At 42.2% G+C, this 25,819-nt stretch overlaps 1 protein-coding gene across 1 annotated transcript in view; it reads left to right on the forward strand.

Annotated features, from left to right (window-relative positions):
- pemt (phosphatidylethanolamine N-methyltransferase) overlaps positions 1-25,012 on the forward strand; it is a 34,632-nt gene extending 9,620 nt beyond the window's left edge. Inside the window, exons 3-7 of the mRNA XM_084040441.1 lie at positions 4,503-4,618; positions 10,485-10,630; positions 15,997-16,108; positions 22,353-22,427; positions 24,491-25,012. Coding sequence (XP_083896567.1) covers positions 4,503-4,618; positions 10,485-10,630; positions 15,997-16,108; positions 22,353-22,427; positions 24,491-24,545 — 504 coding nt within the window. The 3' untranslated portion in view covers positions 24,546-25,012. The remainder of the gene's footprint in view (positions 1-4,502; positions 4,619-10,484; positions 10,631-15,996; positions 16,109-22,352; positions 22,428-24,490) is intronic.
- The last annotated feature ends 807 nt before the right edge of the window (positions 25,013-25,819 follow it).

Below are 25,819 nucleotides of genomic sequence, written 5' to 3' on the forward strand. Positions count from 1 at the left end.
TTTTTTCTCTTGTAACGTGATGTACACTATTAACACTATTAATTAATTTAAGTTTAAAAAAAAAAAAGAGCAGCATCTGCATTTGTTTAAAATCTGCATACAATGATGGTTCCCAGACTGCATGACTGATGCTGCAATGACATCGGATAATACCGGATAGAGAAGATGCACAAGACTCGGAAACACTGACTAATAAGATGGGCGTGCTCTTTTTCGGGAAGGGGTCCTTAAAGAGACAGTATGTTATATTTTATTTACTTTAAGGCATGGAAACGTATCGTAGCAGAAAGCCAAATAAGAAGTATGAACCTGAAAATGACCATCTTCTCTTTAATGACCTTAGACAACTGTGATACTGAAGATAACAGAAAGATATCAGCTGATCTTATTAGTTAATTTCTTTATTGTACAAATGAATTGGGTTCAGCGAGGTTAAAGACTTTCAGGTAAATATGCACGAGAGATTCTGTTTCATTTCATTCTTCAAACATTTCATGTTTAAATGCATTCGACTCAATTACACTGATCGAAGGGCGATCTGACCTCAGATGTTCCCACGCGTCTCTGTGCGTGAGTCATAACTGGGAGCGTCGGAAACTATGGCAAGATAACTTTTCTTCACAATGGGTATCGGTGAAAATCAGTTGCTAGATAAACACATTCATACTTTAGAAGTGGAATTTGTTGTTGGAAGAACAATTAGTTTTGGGGGGGAAATTTCTTCCTTGATCAACATGTTGTTGAGCAACCAGAGAAACCTAAAAACAAAAGTGTGTCCCTGGTTGATGTTGGCTTACTGCCTGTAAAAAAAAACACAAATTCTCAAATAATGACTTCAGTATTTACCTGAGCTGTAGAAATAATCAGGACTTTATTTGAAGCAGGTCTATAAAATATAAAGAGGCTTTAATTGCTTTTCCTATTATGTATCCTATATTTCAAAATCATGCCTTCCTTATTTCTGATTTGCTGGCATTTTATTTTGCTGTAAATTCAAATGCAATTGTTGCTCTTTTTTTTAATTTTAGTTTTAGTTTACACTTTAGATGTCTGGAATGATAGCAGCCCATACTCTTGTTCTGGCAGTGTAATGTTACAGACTGAAGATAAACCATCATGTTGGGTAAGTCTTTGTCAAACCCTTCAAGGCTTTACCAAATCTAAAGATGTCTGTATCGCCAACCACGATGCCGGCCACAGATCTGTAAAAGATCCGTATCAATGAGCCTTCTATACCTGAAGGCCAATAAACATCGTCATGTGTCCATAACAAACCAGCTACAGTCTGAGACATTTTTAACCCTCATGTTTTTCACCATTTCAATCATCCTTTTATCTCTATTTTATCCAGTTCAGTTTAAATCCCCTACAGGTAAAAGCATTTGGGTCGATAATCACGACATCTATATGTATTCCTTTTTTTACATTTTTGCAGCCTGAACGTATTTCAGCTGAGTCATTGTAAGACATAATGAGGGTGATATAATAGGTTGAACCTTCTGCCTCTGCCTGGAGGAATCGATGCAGTCACAACATGGATCATAATCTCATGAGCCTTTAGCTAACATTTTAAAGGCAGAATCAAATGTTTGTTCATGGGAGAACAATATAGTTCCTTATCCGAGTAAGCTCTTCTTGCCATCGGTTAATGTGACGAACCTGAGTGTGGCAAAGGGCCAGAGACGTGTGCCTTTAGGTTCATGAAGCTCACATCTGAGAAATCCAAGGTGCAAAGGTGGCTTCATTTCCAGACGGAGCCCCTTTTGGAAAGGTCAAAGCTTGACTGTGGCTTGTTCTCTCTTCTGACATTCTTCTTTCACCGTTATCCATCCCATATTTGTTAAGTTTCAGTCCGGGACAAAGACGTGAACCAACCGATTGCCAGACAACATTGCCTTTCCCAAAGCAACACATGGCAACAAAATCAAACTGTCCTGTCCCCTGATTTTGTTTTTGTTTCGTGCGGATTTTAATTGTTTTGCTTTTGCTGATCGAGCATCTGCTCCCTGTTGACCAAATGTCCATAAACTCCCCTCACTTATTTAAATATTCAATCAGCGATTTCCTGAATTGTAGACAATTTAATCAGGGTGTCGCTGATGTGCATGTGATCCATCTATGTTCTTGTTCTCTTTCTCCTCGTTTCTCCGGGACAGCACACACCCTCGCATTAATGTGCCTGTGTGCACGTTGTCCTCCATCAAACACAGCTTTACATTGATAGAATGCATCGACCGCCAACGGTTGATTCGGCTGAGTCCAACCTGGAGACGTATACACAGGAAGGGCTGACAGCTCAATAAATGCGTGGTGCTCCGAAGTACACATTGCATTACGTAAGTCGTACATCGGTTCTGTTGGGGGGGTCTTGGCGTGTGGATAAGGGTGTGTTGAAGGAGCTTTATTTTCACTTTTTTAAGTTTAGATGGCCCTTCACCTCAGATGCCTTCCTAATGTCCCACATCGGAGCCCATTAAGGGGTCTGCATCTAAGATCTAAGTGGGCTGATGGTTACAAAGAAGGAGCCTGTTATCTAAGCCTTGATTGAATTTCTCTTGGAGAGCTTCTGCCAAGCTGGCGCCACTCCCCCGTTGTCCCTCCCGCTCTTCCACTCTGCCTTCTGTTATTTCCACAGCTCCATTGATGATTTGATAACAGCATCAGTAGTCCGACTGCAGAGAACCTGTGTATTTTTAGTGTACTCACTCTCCCGGTGTTCATCAATCATGGGTCACAGTCGCTACTTCAGTGGTGGCATAAGTGGTCCGCTAATGTGGTCGGTGAAGGGTCCTTTTCATGTTTCCCACAAAGAAATAAATTGATCTTTTTAATCAACCACACGCGTCCGTCGAAATAAGGCTGTTGCAAAAGAGGCACGTGTCGTTGATAAACACTGTGTTTGCACATGTGGGCCTACTTCGAGTTTACAGCCCATTTGAGTTAAAGACTGTATGTTATGGTATGGTATATGGACTCAATGACCTTCTATGTACTAGAAATATAGTCTTGAAGCTATGAACTATTTGTTGAATCAAAAATCTGAATCGCATCCTTCTCCTTTTTAGTTTTTTAGTTTCAAGATCAATAACATCAGGGCTCACCGGTGGCTCCGGATCCCGGCTTATTCCTTACCACCTCCAACCGTTAGCATTCTGCCTCTCTCTGACTCGCTGGGTACCTCACAGAGCAGACTTTAATGCAATTAACGTTTGAACGCCACCTCACTGTGAGTCACAGAAGGGCTTAAATTGTCTGGGCTGTAATTACACAGCAGTCTTCTTCTCTTGGCGTGGAGATGGAGAGGAAATAGGAAGATAAGCGGGCTGCGGGTGACTGCTATGGAAAAACCGTGGGGGGCAGAGGAACATGGAAAATGACACTGAAGATGTAGTTCTTTGGTCAACCACTATGTACCCTATGGCTTATCTCTTAAAACGTAAAAAGTAAAGCCCTGCTTCAGTTTTCAGTAATCATATCTGGAAATGTTAACATAGACCCAGTGGGTGTATTTCTGCAGTTACTAAAGACATCCATTCACTTTTATTTCCTCTCCATACAGCTTCTTTCCTCACCTTCATTCATTTTCATTTCCTTGAATCAAACCTCTCCTCCCCTGAACATAGAAGAAAGTGTTGCCTTGGTAACACTTGTGTCCTTTTTTATGCTGTTTTACAGTCTCACCCACGCGATTGTGGTCAGTAATGGCAGTACTTTGGAGTATGTCTGTTAATGCACCAACAACTCGTTCAGGCAGTTATGCTACAAGCAGATGGCCTCACCTTTTTGGGGGGTCAAACACTTGTTGTGTTGCATAAACGATTGGGGAGTTGAAAAGTTTCTATTTTAAGCGTGAAGTCAACAGCGGTCCACTCAGACTGGTCCTGCTTTTGGAGATCCATAAAGGGAGGTCTATCATTTTAACGGACCTGCTTAAAGCCGAGGAACGGGGAAATGACGAGTGCTGTTTCACCTGAGGGTTGTACTGTTACTGAAATAGAGGGTTCGATATGAAAAATGTCTCGCCACAGCAAGGTGATCGATGAGTTCCAAGGGAAGGGTTCCAAATAACTTGTCATTTTGCAAATTGAGATGTTTGTATTGATATCGTTGTGTAATACAACAGCAGTAGTAGCCAATTTAAATTCACAGCGACTGCTTTAGGCTAAAAGAATATACTCGTGTAGAGCCTTCAAAGCCACGGGACCCCCTTTGACAAAAACAGTGATTTTACTACTCAGAACTTGGGAGCTTCTGGTCTGCCGCTGCCTCGGTCGGTTAGTTAGTTTGTGTTATTGCATGACTTTGGTGTTTTAAAGGGTTATACACACAAAGGAGTTGGTGGAGACCAAAAAGGAGCTACAAGTATAACACACGCATTTGCAATAGTTACTGTGTAGGAGGTAATATATCAGTGTTGTGGATACAACCTTGCAATCCCCAAAGTTAAAGGTTGCAGGCCAATCAGCGTACACAATACTGATTGTCTTTCTGTCGTTGGTCAGGTGGCGAGATGGGAGCACGGTACGAGGACCCTCTCCAGGCTCTTCGGTAGCCCCTACCTGGCCTGCTACTGCCTGGGCTTCGTCATCGTTCTGCTCAACGTGTATCGCAGTCACAGGTGAGGTGCATGCTTCTCTGCTCGGTCATGACCTTTTCATTCGGGTCCAGTCAGACGTGATCAATTCAAATGGTATTAGAAGGAATTTTTGAGGAGCATCCACACATCAAGTCCAGAATTTCCTGCTCCCTCCTGGCTCTCTTCATCCCAATGACAGCCTGTAATCCCTGCTGTGATTGCCTAGTCCAAGTACAGGTCCACGACATGTCAGGGGTATTTGTTTTAGAACCCCCCCCCCCCAAACATTGGTAGCCTGGAGTTCCATTCAGTTTAAATATGAAGTAAGTTTTCTTAGACTGAAGACTTGTCTCATGTAACTTTTCACTCAATAACAACATTTTGTTTCTTGCCGATGCTGGAACCTTTCGGTCCAGGTTCTAGCAGACAGGACTCACTCTTTTTCTCTTTCACCCTCTTTCTCTCTCAGTTGCCCTTCACCTGATGCTTCTTCCTCTCATCTCCTTCTGTCCACCTCTGTGTCCTTTATGTCTTCCCTCCCACTCTGTTTCCTTCCTCCCATCCTATTCTGTGCCTACGGTTCTGTATGTGCCAGTTTCTCCCCACGCCGCCATCGTACAGCAGCCAGTCGTCTCCCACCGTGGATCAAAACGGTGAGCCTCTGTAAAAACCACACGTGGACAGTATCCCAGTGCCTCGAAGATTGCTCCTTTCTTTTCTCAAAGGATGTTTTTGATGTCCGTTGCCAGGCAACAGCGCTTTTGAAACAAGCTGCTTCGAAGCGATAATCCGTCGTAACATTTTCTTCCCTCCTGTGCTTCTGACGGGATGTTTATGAACACGCAGTGCAACAAGAGAAACTAAAAATAGTAGTAGTCCAGCAGTGTATTTACTCGATGTGCACGGATGTGCACGGATGTGCACGGAACAGAAGATGTGAATGAGGAGAGTAATGGCTCGAATGCTCCATTTTTGTGAAAGCAGCATTTAGCATTTGAAATGCTTTCAGTTGCACTTTTTTGCAATGCAATTACTAAGCAATTCCAGTAATTGCTAGGAAAATGTACTCAGGTGGGGAAGTGAAATTGAATGCTAAAAGAAAGAGGAAAGGAAAAGAGAGCGACACGTGTTTCTGAATAGACTGATGCATAACACCATCAATGAAGACGAGTCGTCACACTGAGCCTTGAGCTACTGCTCCACTTTCAGTGTTGGCAAAGTGCAATTGGTTTTTCCACAGGACAATGTGGGCAAGATGCCGTTCACCTTCATAAACTGCTGGGTTGCACAGTCGTGCCTTTTATTCTCCACATATTTTTAAGCTTCCTCTACATTACTCTTCATTCTCCTTGACCCACATTTGTCGCTCTTCTACAACTTGGAATTAAACTCAACTTAAATCATCAGATAAACTGTGCCTGTGACCGAAATCACTCACGACTCACTATGTGGTGAGTTGGCCATGCTGTAGTCCCAATGTATATGTGAGGATGATTCTTCCCTATACGGTGGACTCAATAAAACATCTGCATGGTTCTGCAGACGTCGAAATATCTGAGTCTCCTTAGAAAATGCAGGCGGCCCGGTGTTTTGGTCCATCTTATTGTCTTTGTGGACGGACATCCAAGTGCTTGTAACCCATGGCGATGCTTCGGACAGCTCCTTAGTCTCCTCTACCTCTTCCAAATAAAATGAAGCCCTGAAGTGATGCTACTCATTTGACTCCACATCTCCCTGATGTTCTTCTGCTGGCGTTTTCATCCCCAGTTTCCTCCTGTAACACTCTTTAGCTTCAGTTCTATCTGCATCTTCTTCATCACGAAGGCTGCCTTCTTTCTGTCTTTCTGTTCGGTGATGCTTCAATGTCCTTAATGACCCAGGTTTAACCGTTGGGGACCAAATTGTTACATAATCCGGTCTGTTGCCTCAAAGCAGCCCATCTGTGCAGTTCTGGAAATGACTTGTTGTCTGCAGGTTTAGTTTAGACCAAGTTGTGATCTGATCTGCAGGTCCAGTTTCTTTATTTCTCCAAGTCTTTCTGTCCACAAACTGTTTAAAAGTGAGCAGGGTTGTTGTCAAGGCAACCGGAGGTAGTTGAGACGGTTTCATAATCAGCAGAAAATGTAATTAATATAAAGGATGCTGTTTAAAGAAACTCCACAGCCACGCCCACACAGTGCATTTGATTTTCTCTAGCTCCTTCACAATAAAAGCCTCCCAGTTGTTGGCTGGTTTAATGCAGTCAGAGAAGTCACAGCGGAGAGACATTTAGTTGAAGTGTTGCTCAACACAGCACATGTACAATCCCAACCAACAGACCGACTGATTGATCAGCGGACTAATTACCTCCCAGCTTCGTTACTGTGCTGCCTAATTGACTCACTTACACATTGATTAATTCACTGGTGTGCTTATTAGCTGGCTGACAGCTGCTTCTTTCTATAGCTCCTCTAGATTGCGGTTTGACAGACATGCAGAGGGTAAAGAGAGTCTATTGTTATCTGCTAAGCACACAACCGTGATGCTCTCCACTGATTATGTTCAATAATAACAAAAAGCTTCAGGGAAAGCTCCAAGGGCTCTAATCACTTGGATTTTTAATTATCTGCGTGTCTTTAATTTTAATTCTTGCTTTTAACAGGAAGCCTAATGAGAGGGGAGGATTAAACATTTAAAAGACTTGTATAAAAATAAACTTATTCTAACCCTCTGTAGACTCTGTAAATACTAAAATCTAAAAAGAAAAAAAAGCTTTCCTCTCCAGCAGTGTCTAATGTGCCTAATGCAGCCTCCTGCAGCCTCCTATCAGCCCATTGAGACAGAGCAACCAGATCTCAATGTGGACCCTGGAGATACATATACCAGGTGTAAATGTAATCAGGTTAAAGCATATCTAGATGCAATAACCTTTTAATGTGTAAAATGAAACCAGCAGTCCATCAAATGGCCAGAAAGGAGGCTGGCGAGTCAATCCTCATCGAAGCGAATGTTAAAATTCCAAACTTTACAGCAGAAATAAACAAGGTCTAGGCTGGTAAAGAAAAATAACACCCATTTAAATTGTATACAGGTAATATAAGTGAACATAGCAACCGCAGAATCCACCGTGAGGGAACGGAAAGCTCATGTCGAAGGTCAAGTGTAACAGGAAGGACATTTCAGCCGTTTCTCATAATATAATAACAACAAAAGAAGGTGATTGTGTGGCTGTGGTTGGAGAAAGTAGGTCAAGCTATGTTGGTGAATGTCAGTGATGCTGTGTGTGTGTGTGTGTGTGTGTGTGTGTGTGTGTGTGTGTGTGTGTGTGTGTGTGTGTGTGTGTGTGTGTGTGTGTGTGTGTGGGGGCACACAATAGTTAACCTTATGACACATCATTGAAGGAAGAAGAATAAAGCATTCTAACTGTAAAAGTGTAGTTTTCTAGAAATGTATAGAACTGTGTGCTATATAGCTTTTTTTCAGGGTTGAACTGGAGATACAAGGACACGGTGTATTGTGGTGAGGATAGGGAGGAAGTCACCAAGTTAAATTAAAAAAAAAACACTCGCATTACGTTGATCCAGTGAATTTACGTTATCCGGACCGTAAATATCGCTAAAAAAAATGTATTCATGCAGGGAGACCTTATGATTCATGATCATCTTATTTAGTTGGTTGACTTGCAAAGCTAGTCCTGTTGGCAGATATTTAACCGAGTTCTCGAGATTCTCCTTATGTGTGGGATGAAACCAGATTTAAAATCGGTTAGGATTTTAAAATCCTGTAAGGGTGAGTCCAGATTTACCGCCATTTTAAGAGATCTAAGCATGTCATGCATTGCGATTACTTTGGTCCGGACAATCGTGACATGAAAGCGATGGTTTTGGAAAACTTTCATATCCAACGTTTAATGAGAATTTCTAGAACTATACACAACATCCGATCGAAAGACTCAAGTATGTGAAATGACAGCCTTGCTCTTCTATGCTCTGCTGTGAAGTGACCCTCACATTCTCCATTTCATATTTCCAAAGGTACAAAAACGGCATTCTATCTGTGGGTCTATCTGAAACCATCATCCCTGCACACACAGGGCCCCGAAGAACAAAACATGTGACGTAAAATGACCAATTTACTAGTTAGGGAAAGCTTCAGAGCGTGCTACATCAGTGATCAGTCATTACATTGAATCCAGCGGTCAGACCCTCTCACCTACTAACCCCCCTCCCAACACCTCCACCCCCCTTGACCCCCTTTTCCCATCTCTTTTCCAATCCCAATCCCAGCAGTAGACCTCGCCAGCCCGCCTTACTTAACCACGAGCCCAGCGGTGGCTCTTTGTGTCTGACGTGGCCCGAACAATAAGCATCATCGCGTTACACTTCCTGCTTCCCCTCCACAAAGGGAGAACACCGTAAGACCTCGAGCAGAGACCCCGTAACCCAGTTTTTCTCTTATTAACCCCAAACTGGTTTTGATTTGGGAGCCGCATTCACACAGCACAGCGTATGTTAATACAAACACACTCATTCACACACACAACTGCATCCGCCTGTATGCCAGCAGGTGTTATTGGCCTGAAATCTGCACTTTTATCCAAATGTGAAGGATGTTAATTATCAGCCAGAAGTATGAAGGGAACAAAACACCAAATATTAACTTTCTGTAAAGGGCTTCAGTATATCTAATCTCCAGCTTTTATTCAATTTATTATTCAGACTTACCTTCTGAAATGATAATCTATTATCTCAAGAGTTGAAATCAATTATATGATCTTTTATATAGAGGCAATACAAAAAATAACAGAGCGAGCACTTTTGGCCGACCCTTTCAGAAATTCTACATCGAAACATAACATAGAAGAGTGCAAAATTAAAAAGGTTTTTTACTTGAAGACCGCTTTTGCACATTTGAACGACCTTTGAGTCATTCGTCGCCGTCGTGGAGCTACATTCGAGCGTGACGTCAGACAAAGTTAAAAGCACTCTCGCTAACAAGGACTCTCTTTTCCTCTGAACTCCTCACACACCCTTTCAGTGGATGCATTAGAAGATATTGTGGAAGTGGAAGAGACGGACATAAAAAATGAAAATGGCTGCAATGATTGATGCTTTTTCGTACTGGTGGGTTAGTTTAATGCGTTCGGACTTACTTCCTGTTTGTTCGGTAGCTCAGATTTAGATGTTCGGCATCAAACAAACGTGTACCGAATAAGTAAGTCACTGAATGAGTGAGAATCTCTCGGTAATCCTCATAGAACCAGATGAAAATGTGACTCTAACATCATTAAACAGTCCTCGTTGATTTCGCTGCTGGTGGATGAGTTTCCAAGCAATGATGTCATGATGTGACAGTCAGGTCGTCATGGCGACGCTATGTGAACACGGAGCCTCAGTCCAGACCGAAATATCTCAACGGGAGTGTGGACCGCATCTTTGGTACCATTCCTCTTCACTTTGGTTTAACTGCCCTCTGATTCCCCCACCAGGTTAACACTGGTAGTGCTGTTAGCACTGTTAGCTGCTAGCCATCAGCTCAGCCGTCTCCATGTTCACATCTGTGTCCTAGCAATCCTGAATCAAACTGAATCGTAGCAATGCTCCGAATGTCGTATATTGATTAAACCTACGCGTTATTGGCATCGTGAACTTAAACGTTATATATTTTGCTTTTCTAATATTGTATTTTTGCTTGAAGGATGTCGGTCGCTTCTCCTCCCCGTTTGAGATCCAGAAAATGAAGAGAACTTTGTGAAGAAAAGAATATGTTTTCACTGCTTTAGTAATGTTTTATTGACAAGAGGGGGAAAAGAAGTATAGTTTGAACGCTACAATGAAATCTTCAACCTTTAACTCAAGGTTGTGCTAACAGTAATGCACCGGTTAAATGAAGGTTGTTGTGATGTGTGTGTTTGTGTGTTTGTGTGCAGTGTGACGGTGGCGATGAAGGCCCAGGCCCGGTGGGAGGTGATGGAGAGGATGGAGGTTTTCTATGCTGGAGTCGCTCTCATGGTTCTGGGCACGGTGCTGGTGGTCTGCAGCTTCCTGGCTCTGGGATTCACCGGCACCTTCCTGGGTGGGTTTCAAACAAACCGTTCATTTGGTTTAAGTGTTTACTTGAAGAAAACAGTCTAAATGATCTGATTCCAGCTCCTTATGGTGAATATCCTTGGTTCTTTACTTCTCTGTGACAGTAAACTGAATATAAAGATTTATTAAATCTGACCCATCTTAGGCCTGAGATTTTAACATAATTGTCTTTAATATCACAATCCAACTCATATAAATAAGCCTGTACAGAAAGCTTCAGTCATATTGTTGACATTACAAACATATTATACTAACTTACAGAAACATCTTCCACTCTCTCTTCACATTCTCAAACAAACTCAAAGTGAGCGATGAAGCCTTCTGTCTTCTCTGTTTGTTTCTGTCTCAAGTCCAAAAGTCAAGAGTTTATTCATCAGGTAGATGTTATGATTTCCCAAAATTGACAACATGTTGACCAAAAAACCCCTTCATTCCATATTCGTTGGCTTTCAGCCTTTTGAAAAACTGCATTTCCACTGTGGTCGAACCGCCGCTCTGGCTTCTCTGCACACAAAGAGATGTGTGCACTTATATTAATAGGGAGGCCGAGCAGCAATTTAAAAGCACTATAAATTACATTTATATAACCACCATATCAAAAGATCATATTTTTCCAATCTGAATGGGTTTTCAGATGGAAAATGATGTTGTAATGAAGGATTTGAAGTTCAGCTCTATATATTATTTTTAATAATGTCTTAGTTCTGACAGTAAGTTAGTAAACATTTTACTCCGTCTAAAGGTGTGTGTTTGTCTGGGAGGATGATCTCTGCAGGGTTGGTACAGGTGCTGGAAATCCTTGAAATTGTATGAATGAACTTTAGTGTGGTTTTTTCAAGGTTTGGAAAAAGAAAAGAAGATCTCCATATTTGAGGGACTGAAAACAGCATTTTCTGACATTTCTTTATGAAAAATGACTTTTGATGATGAACAGATGATGAAAATAGTTGATTATATTTCTGTGGATCTGTTAGTGGAATTAGTTTTCCTTTCATTTGTGGTCCTTCTGTAAAAAGCTGTCTCCAAACATCATGTTGGTTGTTTAGAGGACAATAACATCTCATTTAATGTGATGAACAAGTGACATAATAAGTAGACTGAATACTGACCATTGGATTGGTACAAATATGGAGTTTACCACAGCTGGAAGGGGCTGGAAAAGCATGGAAATGCACCTGGAAGTGCTTGGAAAGTGCTTGAATGTGACTTTGGAGAAGGTGGAGGACCCCAGCATCTGCCTCCTCACCTCGACCGAGTTTCCTTTCCATGTCCACCTTCCGAGGACATCCACAAACACAAACACACACATGGCCTGTGGGTGTGTGCTTGTAATTTGATGTGTCTTATTCACTCTATATTAAGCCCTTTGAGTCACTGTGACCTGATGATCAAAAGCAATGGGACGAGGTTAGAAAAGCACAATCACATTACAGCGACAGTATTAATGTATCGGCCGAGCCGGCTCCAGGATGTCACAACCCTCCTCACCACAGAGCCACTCCTCTCACCTCGGTGCTGCCACAGTGCTATCACTGCTCTTTGGTAAATCCAGGTTGTCCTCGATGAAACAACGGTCACAATGTTATGCTTGGCTTTCAAATGAATGGGTAGCCGCTAGGTCAGAAATGAGGTTAGCACATTGTTCTGACGGCCAGTTGTGCTGGTTTTCTATTCAAAAGAACCAAACACATTTGTTTATATAATCACTTTATCATCCCCACACACACACACACACACACACACACACACACACACACACACACACACACACACGCACACCACCACCTGTGTTGCTTAAATGAGCATACATAATAAAAATTGTTATACAACTTGCATTAACTGGCTCCCTTTGACGGAGAACAGGGCCAGCAGCACCACATGCGTAATTCAACAAGTGAGCATTACCTGCTGTGTGTGTGTGTGTGTGTGTGTGTGTGTGTGTGTGTGTGTGTGTGTGTGTGTGTGTGTGTGTGTGTGTGTGTGTGTGTGTGTGTGTGTGTGTGTGTGTGTGTGTGTGTGTGTGTGTGTGTGTGTGTGTATGTATACACGCGATTATGTATTCACAATACCTGGGGAACTTATTACATAGCAAACAATAGTAGTGCTTGGGTTACAGAGTCGTTTCAGCTGCCCACAATATTTAATTTGAAAAATAAACCTTCGCTAAAAACCCTGCAAAAGTAGCCACACACCCTTTGTTTGACATCCCGTATTATTCGGGCATAATATAGATAATTAGACAAAACCAGCCGGATGGAAAAAACAAACTGTTGCTCGTAAAAAACAACTACCGGGCCTTTCATGACTAATGCGTGACTCAGATGACCTTGCTCCAGTAAATCGTAGCCTTAAGGAAACGGACGGCTGACATCGCTGCAAGCGGATTTTTGCAGCTTTTTTTTTTTAAAGATGAGATTCAGTTTGTCCTTCAGTTATTTTTCTATAGATACAAGCAGCCAAAACAGAACTCTTTAACCAACTTTAAAGGTTAAAGAAACTGAAAAAACACCACGGAGGATGAATTTCTTAATTTGACCTACTAGCATACAAAAAACTACAAAAAAGGGTTGAATTACGTTTAATTACATAATTTCTCCAAAGTGTTGAGATCCCTCACATGGACCATGTGACAGCAGCTGAGTAGAGTCTCCATTTACAACTAAAGAAGACATACATAGAGTGTGCTATGTGGAAAAAGCCCCCTGGACCAGATTCTTTATGAAATTATGAAATCAATTGATTCCCAATTTAATCTTTGTATATCATGAGTAACTATGACAAAAATGAGCAATAAATATATTAAGGGTATTACAAGGGCAAGGCTGGACAATAAGGTATGATGCGTCATTATGCAGATGACATGTTACTGTTTCTGTCTGACGACTCCTCAGTTCTTGATGTCTTCAGTGAGTTTGGCAACGTTTCTGGCTTTAAAGTAAATAGACAAAAACATGAATACATGTGAGAGACTCCCTGTTTATTCGTACAGCTGTGCATTGACCATAATCCTTGAGAACAAGTGGGTTTATGGGGGTAGAACACAAAAATGAGCCTCTGCTCTTGTTCTGACGGGATTATTATTCCAGGTCAGAGAAGGTAAAACTTTGAACATCAGTGATTTTCAGCAATAATCTGCATTTGTTAAAATGTTCTCCCTTAAATGACAGAGGAAACGCCTTTGCTAGTCGAAGTCATACCCCTTTATCTCCCACAGGTTGTAGTCTCTGTTAAATTTGATATTTCATATTATATTATGCAAAACCAGAGACCTGACCAGAGGGGAGGACTTGGTCTGCCAACCTTTCAGTTTTAGTATTAGATCAAAGAGAGACTTGTAAAAACAGCTCATTACCATATTATGCTCTAGCCTGACATTCAGAAGCAAACTACAAATAAACATTGTGATTAATTCTTTAAAAAATATGGAAACAATTCACAAAGTCCTTCGGGATCCATAAATTCTCGATACTTGCTCCGGTTAAAGAACCATGCATTCCCTTTACACCGTTTAACAGAGGTTTTTATTGACGTTAAATCAGCCGCTCCCAGACATCACATCATCCGGAAAGGCAAAGAGAAGGTGACATGTATTCTTTATTAATGAGGGTAAATATTACATGTTAACTCCCTGAGAGGCCAGTGAGGGGATCCGGGTAATGAAATGTCAGACTCCATCTGGTCAGAGAACAATATGAAGCACCCTGTTATGCAAACACAGCCATTCTAATTCACATGTTTTGGGATGTTACATCTTTGGCCATCGTTATATAACACGCTTTACACAATGACTGATAAATCCTTCAGCCTGCCTTGCTTTATTGGGTGACGTAACCTTACTATAAACAACAATAAACGGAATGTTTTTCTTTTATCAAGCTGCTGGCAGGATGACACGTTCTGATTAGATGGAAGCAATAAAATCCTCAAACATTAGCACGATGGGTTGGTGATACGTTGTATTCGCTGAAGATGGAGGGGAGATTACATTCACATGGAAACATTTAGTGGTAATTGACCATGATTTTGAATGAAGTCAGGGTCGTGTTTCCTCTCACTGGAGCAGGATTGTCTCCCATATCACTTTAATATTTAAAAAACAGATCCATTCTGTGTCACTGCATCGGAGGGAACGTTATCTAGCAATCAGCTGTCTCTACCTGTTGACGTGTCATGAGTTGCGTTACATCTTTTTGCGTTACTATGTTTGTTTGATTTTTATTTATGTGAATTTGTTAAACAATGTTTTATAAATGAATCCAAATATTTGGCAGTACCTCCGGAGGCCACTAGACGGTGCTGTGAGGCCCTCCAGTGGGTTCGGGTCCAGCGGTTGAGGATAGCTAGACAATGTTTAGAAGAACTGGATCATTTATTGCTTCTAGTCATTTGAATGAAAAAATTGCTGGCCTTGCACAAACCCGTTTTTCCATCTTCCGGTTTTGCTTCTGCGTGTCTCACCTCACTGCACACACCTCACCTCACTGCACACACCTCACCTCACTGCACACACCTCACCTCACTGCACACACCTCACCTCACCGCACACACCTCACCTCACTGCACACACATTCACGTCGGGCCCTAAAATCAATAATGATTGACTCGGTCTGCAGTTTGCGTTTTCTAGAAGTCTCTTTAATAACGCTGGGCAGCAAGTCCGGATGACAGCCTTCTTAATACTACACTATAATAATGGTATGATGGTTATCCAGTCAGCAGCACACTGCACAAGTTGACAGCAGGTATCCTAGCAACAGTCACACGCCGGTGATGAGGAACACCAACTCAGAGGCTTGAAGCTAAAATACTGTTTCAAGACATATAATGTTAAAAAAAAACGGTTTTATCCTCTTTTGAAAAAAATCTAAATGATATCATCGCAATTTATATTTTTTCTAAAGAATGAGATTTCAATACTAAAACATTCCATCCGGAGCTTTCACATGAGGTCATATAGTATATCCACGTGGTCACATTGTTGACAACAGTAGCAGCCGGGCGACGGAGCGGCGGCCGGGTGACGGAGCGGCGGCCAAGTTGTGTTCCCTGGCAGCGCCTCCTCCGTCTGATCTCAGGCTCTACTGCTGCTGCTTTCTCAGAAACGTGTCCAACAAAACGATTGACAAGTAGACTAGAAAATCCTAACAACATTGTAACCATAGCAACAGTGAGCAGTCCACCAGTTTCTGTGCTCGTTGATATCGTGGTGCCTGGAGACGGATTTAAAGAACCGTCGCACCTCTGGAGATGTGTCTGATAGTCGCCCCAGTGCATGCTGGGATACACCTCAATAATAGAAAATAGACAGGTTTTGAGTCATGTGACAGCAGCATCTGTGTGTTTGTTTTCCAGGTGATTACTTCGGTATCCTGATGGATGAGAAGGTGACGGGCTTCCCCTTCAACATCACAGAGAACCCAATGTACTGGGGCAGCACCGCCAACTACCTCGGCCTGGCTCTCATGTAAGTGTGTGTGTGTGTGTGTGTGTGTGTGTGTGTGTGTGTGTGTGTGTGTGTGTGTGTGTGTGTGTGTGTGTGTGTGTGTGTGTGTGTGTGTGTGTGTGTGTGTGTGTGTGTGTGTGTGTGTGTGTGTGTGTGTGTGTGTGTGTGTGACTAGACAGGAGGTGAGGTCACTTTCACGATTGCATCTGAGGTAAAAATGTCTCTGGAGTCGTGTAATGAATTCCAACACGTTATCGTTCCCCGAGGAGTCGGACAACGCACAAAAACATTAAAAATAAAGAGATAAAAATCTCCCTCCGCCTGCTGATGTACGTCAAATGAAACGTTCTTCATAAAGGGAGGTCGTGCAGAAAGCAGATAGAAAGACTGCAAAATGTAAAATGTTATTTTCTATGAGTTGCAAATCACTTCCCTCTTGAAAAAGGTAAGGAGGTTCAAACTTTTTACGTGTGCCTCGTCTCCATGGCGACTGTGACTCCCGGAGCCCGCCATGCCTTGTTGCTAGGCGAGCGCTCCGGGGGTTGACGAGCCGCCTGACGATAAAAGCTTTTGGCCCTCTGTGTTTCCTTCCTTGTTCTGTGGAAGCGTTCCTCTTTTCCTGCTTTTTGTAGTCATTTGAGATTCAGCAGCAGACTCGGCCTCTACGTGCCCTCCATCCCTCTGCCTTCAACAATCAACAGGAACAGAAAAGCTTGCTCATCTCCGTCTCCATCTCCATCTCCACTGCTTCCATATATGACCTCAGGTTTCTCTCTTTTTTCAGAATAATAATAAATAGAATTTATATAGTGCCTTTCAAGGGACCCAAGGACACGTTTTGGGTGTTTTAAGATAAATGCATTTTGTTTTGCTCTAACTCCACTTTGAATGCATTTACAAACCAAAATGCATTTTTGTTCCTGAGCTTTTTGCACAAATCGCACGTAAAACCATGAGAATCAATCATTTCATACTGACAACGGATAGCTTGTATGTGAAAGGGTTCACTACAGAGTTGTCACCTGACTTGTACATTTGAGTTCTTTGAAGCTTCATAGCAGTTTTCGGCTTGTTTTTTTGGGTTTGTTTTTCATAACTTCAGTCTCATATTGTTATTCACATTACAGCTACTGTCTCATGTGTTACAGTGTTAGCAACTTGCTAGTGAACGGAGTGAAGTGCTAAAAAGAACAGATAATTCCCTGAGGAACTGGTGGAGACCAAAACTAGAACAAATCAGTGCTGTTTCTTCTTCCACTGACCAAAAAGTTGAGCTTCTTAGACTTGGACAGACTTCAGTGTCATTCAGTGTGCAACAAGTGAACACAGAACAGAGTTTCGTTTCAGAGGCTCCGCAGACTTTCAAAATAAAAGTATATCAACAAAATAAATACCGACAAAAGCATAATTGACGGTTAATTTCCAACCTTGACAACAGGGGTCAGAATCATGGCTGGTTTGAACCCTGCAGAGGGTGCCTTTTACTTTATATGTCTATATGTCTATACCTGTAAGATGAAGTCATGTAACTACAGGTGTGTGTGTGAGGGCAGGATGAAGGCTTGAAGATGGGTATTTCTGAGCAAGGTCGAGTGAAACCCACCGCAAAGGGGCCTTTAGTCGTCCTCGTCCGCTCTCATCTCATCTCTGATCTATACGACCTGCAGATACGTTACGATATGCCGATCCAGCCGTCGAGGACGTGCTTCAGTGGGACTCGTCGAGGACTTGTGTGATCCCGATGGGCCTCGGAAAAATTCTCAGACACACAAAGAACGCACTCGTAGCGGTGAAAGTGAGAACAGGAGGTCGGCGGGGGGAGGGGGTTTTCACGCTGGCTGTGCCAGACACTCTCACCCACTCATTAGGGCCACTTAGTGGCTTCTCTCCGTGTGACCTGGAGAGGAGGGTTAGCTAATACACACGGGGCCAGACTATTACATGGAAACCAGCTCCGCACGTGCTGCCGGTAAATGAGATGGAAGCTCAAATCTGATGAACTTTGACCCCTTTTTCAGAAAGTGAGGAGTGAGAGGAGGATACATGTCACATGTTCTCCTGGCAGCTTGACATCCACGTAATTGTGTTATAGGAAAGCAGATTATGGATATGTATCTCGGGGTGAACTGTCCCTTTAAGGTCTTTAAAGGAAAACACCACCGCATTTCCATACTGAACTATGTTCTGCTCTGATCTTAGACGAGGTGATACATACCTCCCTCTCCTCTGTGCGTGCACTCAATGGCTCTTGCGCGCACTCCGCGCAGCGCTAATTTGCTAGCATGTAGCTTGTCCCAGCATATTCCTTAGGATCCAAAGGGGGGTGAAGTTAGAAGCGACCAAGCACTTCCACGTTGTCCCTATTTAAATACGGTTACGTGAGTAGTTACACGACCCAAGTTTGGTTACACAAAATGAAACATGCCAATTTTTCTAAGCGGATAACAAGGATAACTATATAGTATGGCGGAATAACAACTGGAAGCACTTCGACGTCGGCGCAGTAATATCATCACTCCGCTCCCCCTCTTACTTCCGTCAATAGAACCTACGTGACCTGCACGCCGTCGCCTGCACTACCTGTAGTAGTTTGTGCACAGTTGAGGAAGCATCAGGTTGTAGTAAGATAGTTTGTGAACAATCAAACATCATGGTTATAACGTGCATCGTACAGGGTTGTGAAAACAAGCAGAAGGTATATAGTCCCGTCATGTTTTGAGTGATGATATTACTGCGCCGACGTCGAAGTGCTTCCAGTTGTTATTCCGCCATACTATATAGTTATCCTTGTTATCCGCTTAGAAAAATTGGCATGTTTCATTTTGTGTAACCAAACTTGGGTCGTGTAACTACTCACGTAACCGTATTTAAATAGGGACAACGTGGAAGTGCTTGGTCGCTTCTAACTTCACCCCCCTTTGGATCCTAAGGAATATACTGGGACAAGCTACATGCTAGCAAATTAGCGCTGCGCGGAGTGCGCGCAAGAGCCATTGAGTGCACGCACAGAGGAGAGGGAGGTATGTATCACCTCGTCTAACATCAGAGCAGAACATAGTCCAGTATGGAAATGCGGTGGTGTTTTCCTTTAACTTCAAAGCAGTGCAGCAAATCAGAAAGCCATATATATATATATAGGCCTATGTAAATATATATAGACATTTTAACACCTTCCACAGAGTGTTTTTATCCATGAAAGTGAATTGTAACATTTTGGTTGCAATAAACAATAAATAAAGATGGCAGCGACCAATAATCAGTTTCTGATTAATTTCCCACCCTTATGTTAAAATCAAATGTCAGTTATGGTGAGAGAAGAGGAGAGGGGAGGTCAGAGGTTAATTAATGACTATTTTATATATTTAGAGATTTTTTTATATTAGTGACAAAACCTTGTCAGGCAACACCAAGAAAAAGAAATATGTTTTAAATGACTTCCTTTTTATTTGCTGCTGTTTTAAGAGATTTCCTGTGCATCTCTGTATTAACATCTTCAACACCTCCACATGTTGTTTTTCTGACCTTCTATCTAACTGCTCTAACTTCCCTCCACAGGGAGGATGATTCAAGAAGTGTAAGTGCTGTTCATCGCCATTAAGACTCCCTTAATGGATCACACTGTAGCTTGACTTTCCCTTAATTGTTTTGCTTCCGTATATTTCAACCTATATGTCACCGCTTTCATAATAAATTGGAAGTTGTAGTCGTACCCCAGCTGTCTCTCCGTGGACATCATTTGTTCAAAGGTTATTCCAATTATTATAGATTGTCTTACTAAACATGACCCGTGATCTTTATATTCTCCTCTAACAAGGCGGGGGGAATACGTGAGCGGACGATCAAACCTAAAGATCGTCGGGTTGTCCGACCTTTTACCCCGGGAGTGTAGATGACAGACAATGTTAATGAATGTCACGGATATTAAAAGACATGACCATTTTTCTTATAAATATGTTGCATTCATAGGAAGATGCTTCTGTCTGATGTGTATTTGTATCGTTCTCCTGTGTGGTTTATGAATAATAAATCAGACAGTAGCCTAAATATATAACCTAATATCACTGACCTACATGTTCCCGCTGGCCCTCTAATGAAGGCCTCATGCTGTACATGCAAATGTGTTTTCAGTCCTCGGGTCTGCAAGTATGTTTTTCTGCCCTTTTCTCTTCAAATGTTGCTTCATGAGCAAATGGTTATGATTCTTTTTTCTCTACGTCCATCTGGTCAATGTTCTTGTCCAAATAGTTGGTTTTGTAAGCTGCCAACATTTGAGATCTGCAGGCCTGATTCATAGACGGCACTTATGGGAACACACATGGTGCACAGTCATATGCATAGATGGAGATTCATACAACAGCATGCAGGCTAACTAGATGGATGCACACAATGACATAACTTTAATACAAGCATTCATTTATTCAGATACACGTTAGTTTGCAAACAGATTCAGTGAAAATTCGAGAAACTCAAGGAGGAATTCAATCAGAAGAAGAATAAAAACCCAAAAATGGTTCGATTCTAGGTCAGAGAGTGTGGCGTTGCTCTAATAACGGGAATTATGTTCCACTTTGGCACAAGCAAGCTGACAGTCGGACCACTTCCGGATGTGCCACATGTAATTATGACGGTTTGTAATATGGGTCAGTGGTAAATAGAGATGAACACACGAGGGCCGCCGACTCGTCATGCTGCAGTCCTGTTTTCTGAAGCTCCGAATATTGACCTTTTTTTTTGAAAGATCACAGGAAATTGTAAGAAGTAATCTTTGGAAACCAGTAATCTTGCAAACCCCTCACATGTCTTGGCCTGGTTTTGGTTTATCCTGCAGGGGAGAAAAGCAAACATATTGTCTGTATTTACATTTAAATCAGTGTGATTTAAAGTTAAAGACCGACGAAGTCAGAAGAATCTCCTAGCTCATTCAAAGGCCAGCTCACTCAATACTATATTTTTCTCCGCATCCATAGTTATATTCACCCAACATTGAATATATCTACAGTCTATAACAATATCAATATATTGCCCAGTCTTGTCCATACAGTGTTCATGAGATTAAACGTTTTCTCATGAATTACCTACAAAGCTAATAAAGTCCCCATCAGCCACAGCTGTACTTTTTAGTGCTAATAAGTGTGTTCACGATGTAGCAGTCCCTTATTGTTTGCCACGTTCTGGCATTTTACATTTTCCTAATAGATTTTTGCTTAACGGTACAATTCAGATCACCTGTTGCACCGGATGGAGGAACAGGCTCCCTAATTAAGAATTGAGAGCAGCTTGGTGCATTTACCCTCTTGACCAATGAGAGCGTGAGGACGCCCCTTTCTTTGGGTCTTAAGGAGGAAATGCATGAGGAAAGTCTCCTTCAAACCTCATTACAGCAGATTTCGTCAGGCAGAAGCTCCTTGAGACCTTTGAGACTCATTTGCTGTCTTATACTGTTGTTTTTTGCAGACGATGCCATAGTTTTTCTATAGGAATAAAATGATCTTTAGTCACTGCAAATAGTTAATAAAGGAAATGAGTCATGAAACACAAATACCATACTTTTTAAACGTGCAGATTAAGTCTATAAAGTTTAAGAAATTCATGAAAAAGTTGTTCTTTGAATTATATTGTAATTCAATCATAGGAAGATATCCTTTTGTTGTGATGCCTTTCATATATTTGTCTAACTGTTCTTAAAAAAGCATTACGTTTATTTATTAATGTATCCTGATTCGTCCATTACTGCCACGTTAAGTAGGTCAGGGCAGGTAGTTGTATAACCTTCATCAGCAAGTTTAGCAGGCAGTATCATTGTGTCCAATTCATTTCATATCTCTTTCTTTTTCCACTTTCATCTCAAAGTAAGGAACAGTAATAGGTGGTAAATATATTAAACCCATCACACGCGGCGTGTGTCTGCAGTGATTTGAGATAATAACCTTCTGTTACTTACACGAGTGGGCTTTTAGACCAGCACTCTGTGTTTTTAGTTGATCATGCCCTTTGAATTACCACCATGTGTGTGCCACTGGGTTTTGTGATTTTGTGATGTGTTTTTTTTCTTGATAAGACACATTAGTGTCTGCCTGGTTCTGATCATGTAGGTCAGTGTGTTTGTAAAAAAAGGAGCATGCATTAAACATGTGAGGGGAAATGTTTTGGGTAGGGACAGATTGATGGTCTGAACAGGGACATATATCATCTACACACTGTTTTGTACACACAATATATAACACAGCTGTCTCACCCCCCCCCCCCCCCCCCCTTCTGTTTAAAGTGGTGCTAGTCCTGTCGGTCTCGTCCTGACTGCCATCGTCGCCGTGGTTTACAAGGTGGCGATACGATTCGAGGGGTAAGTCACCTGCACACAGGTTTGGAATGCACCCCAATATGCACTGAGGACACCGTATGATCGTGCAGTTGTTAAATTTGGATTATTTACATTTTCCACAAATGCCTCAGACCTATAAGCCCGTTAGGAGCGACCTACTTATGGACACCTATAGAAACACACACACCTGCACACACACCTGCACACGCACACCTGCACACACTCGCTGCTACTGCACAAGTCACAAATGAGGCTTGTGCACTCACTTATGGTTAGGTTAGGATTACAGGAAGGGTACATCTTAAATCAGAAAATGAATGCAAGTCTTCGTAATATCCCCAAAGGTGGTTAGACTAGGTCTGGGTTCAAGTTTAGGTTAGTTGTGACGGTTCAGGTTCAGGTTAGACTTAGGTCTGGGTTAAAGTTTAGGTTAGTTGTGACGGTTCAGGTTCAGGTTAGACTTAGGTCTGGGTTAAAGTTTATGTTAGTTGTGACGGTTCAGGTTCAGGTTAGACTTAAGTCTGGGTTAAAGTTTAGGTTAGTTGTGACGGTTCAGGTTCAGGTTAGACTTAGGTCTGGGTTAAAGTTTAGGTTAGTTGTGACGGTTCAGGTTCAGGTTAGACTTAGGTCTGGGTTAAAGTTTAGGTTAGTTGTGACGGTTCAGGTTCAGGTTAGACTTAGGTCTGGGTTAAAGTTTAGGTTAGTTGTGACGGTTCAGGTTCAGGTTAGACTTAGGTCTGGGTTAAAGTTTAGGTTAGTTGTGACGGTTCAGGTTCAGGTTAGACTTAGGTCTGGGTTAAAGTTTATGTTAGTTGTGACGGTTCAGGTTCAGGTTAGACTTAAGTCTGGGTTAAAGTTTAGGTTAGTTGTGACGGTTCAGGTTCAGGTTAGACTTAGGTCTGGGTTAAAGTTTAGGTTAGTTGTGACGGTTCAGGTTCAGGTTAGACTTAGGTCTGGGTTAAAGTTTAGGTTAGTTGTGACGGTTCAGGTTCAGGTTAGACTTAGGTCTGGGTTAAAGTTTAGGTTAGTTGTGACGGTTCAGGTGCATTCTGTCAATGAGGGTCCTCACAAAGATAGAAGTACATCTGTCCTTTTGCATTGCATGTGTGGGCAAACAGTCACATAGCAGCATAACAGCTTGTGAGTTGAATGTGCACAGCAATGGTAGTGCAGACACAAACCCTTGTCACCTCGACAACACTATAATATGCTCACCTGGGTAATAGCATCAGGACAAAGGGAGAAAAACCGACGGATTGATTGGATCACGACCGGCTGACCTACTTTATCAAACCCACACGCTTCGTGCAGACGCACACGGTCGCCGCAAACATACAATTAGTAGCGCCGTATGTGCTGACCAATCAAAATACCATTCAGCAAATTGCATCTAATGAGGCCTCTCTCTCCCATTTCCGAGCTCGTTGGGCCCCGAAAGGTTGTTTTGGTTATTTCATGATTTCTCTGCCCGACAGCTTTTCATTCAAAAGTATTGTTGGATGTGAAAAAGGTAAAAGAGAGGTTGGCCTTGGCCAAGTCGGAGGCATGCTTTTATGAAAACGTCACACATAAACACGCTGCGAATGAGTGCGCGGGTGTAAATGTTGCTGCAGCGATTGAGAATTGTTCTTGTACTTCTGAACCGAACGCTCCGACACGGTAATAAAGAAATAACCTGTCACATGAGAACATGAAACAACTTTTGTGGTTCAAAAAAGAATTAATGCTCGAGGGGAATTTACTTGTTTTTTCCCCGAAACAGCTTTCCTGGTTAAACATGACGTGATTTATTTCATGGTTTTGATGGGCTCCGGAAAAATCGCTTTTTTAATTTTTTTTATGAAGAACCTGAGCTGCCGTTCTCCGGTCGAGCTTGATTGTCTGATTTGGGATCCAACCGTGTAAAACCGTGTGCACTCGTGTGCAACGTGGAGACACAAGACATCCTCCTATCGTTCACGCACTCCCTCACGCTTCACCACACACACACACACACACGAAACGCCGCCCTGGCACGGACTGGTACGGTGTTCTAGCCTCTTGTTTTATTGTCCCATTATATGTTTGTTCTGCTGTATTTACAGACCGTTCACTGGACAGATCTACCAGGAGAGGAGTCAGCGCCAAAAGCATGAGTAATCCCCCTCCAAGGTCCTTCCTGCATCCGGGTTGGGCTGAGGATTCAGACAGACGGGCTGGAGCGACAGACGGACTCACCAGCAGCAGCGTTGATCATTAATTCGCCTCTCGATTGGTTTCAAATGTCCACGCTGCACCCGCACGTGCTCCGTTTGTTGATTTGGTTCTGTGTTTCGCTGGTTTTTCTGGGTTGTGTCACACGTTAAAGTAGTAGTTTGATATTCTTATTTTCTTTCTTCTTTTGAATTAGATGAGAAATTGTTCCCACTAGAACTAGAAGATGATTAGCTTAGCTTAGCCATGCAGCCACCATGAGGTTTACAGGCATGCTACACACAACTGATGATAGACTGTTGTCCAACAAGAAATATTCACTTAGCAATAATTAAGGGTATTTTCCAGGATGTCAAATGAATCACATTAATCAATTAAAGCAGGATACATTTCTACTGTATATATCACAAATACACAGGAAATAGGACGCCCTCCACCTTCTAGTCCACTTTTTCAGACTTGTGAGGTATCGTCACTGGATGGAATTACATCTGTGTTTGATGAGTTATATTAATGACCTCCGTCCTGTTAACATTCCTCCCCAGATCGTCTACTGTGTCAGCACAAGCAGCATGTTTTCCTTCAGGCAATGTGCTATTCTGGATCTTAATAAGATATTATCAAAGAGTGAGAACACGGGGAAGCTGCTAGCTTATTTCCTGAAATGTTCTTTTTTTAACTACTTCATCACAAAGCTCTCAGTGAATTCTCTCAGATGAAAACCCGACGTGAAATTGCTGTTGCTTGATTCCACGTTGTAACTGTGACATCATCTTGGGTTGAGAGTTGAGGGTCATGAAAGAGTTGAGCTCGGCAGTTTTGTCCCGAGAAACATGAATATGTAGGTCAACACAAATGTGAGATGACCTTCAACACTGCCGTCGTCGTCGTCGTTGTTCACTGTGAATGATGAACCCTTTTATACTGTACCTATGCAAACCTCTCCAAACTCAACAATACACGTTTCTTATGTAATAAAAGGTCTATTAGTGTCTGACGGCTCCTAATTGATGCACTTAAGGCAGCACTTTTGCATATGTGCCTCTTTACAGAAAGTATGTGGGAGCATCTTGCATTATTATGTTTTTCTTTGAAGGAGTCTGGGATGTGAGGACAGCTCATCTCTGTGGTAAATGACTCATTTGATTGGTTTAAAGGAACATACCAGTCTGATTGACATTGCTTGACATGTAAACCATCAGACGTTGCCTTCTCTGTCC

The sequence above is a fragment of the Eutrigla gurnardus genome, assembly GCF_963514095.1.
Source record: "Eutrigla gurnardus genome assembly, chromosome: 22".
Classification (NCBI taxonomy): Eukaryota; Metazoa; Chordata; class Actinopteri; order Perciformes; family Triglidae; genus Eutrigla; species Eutrigla gurnardus.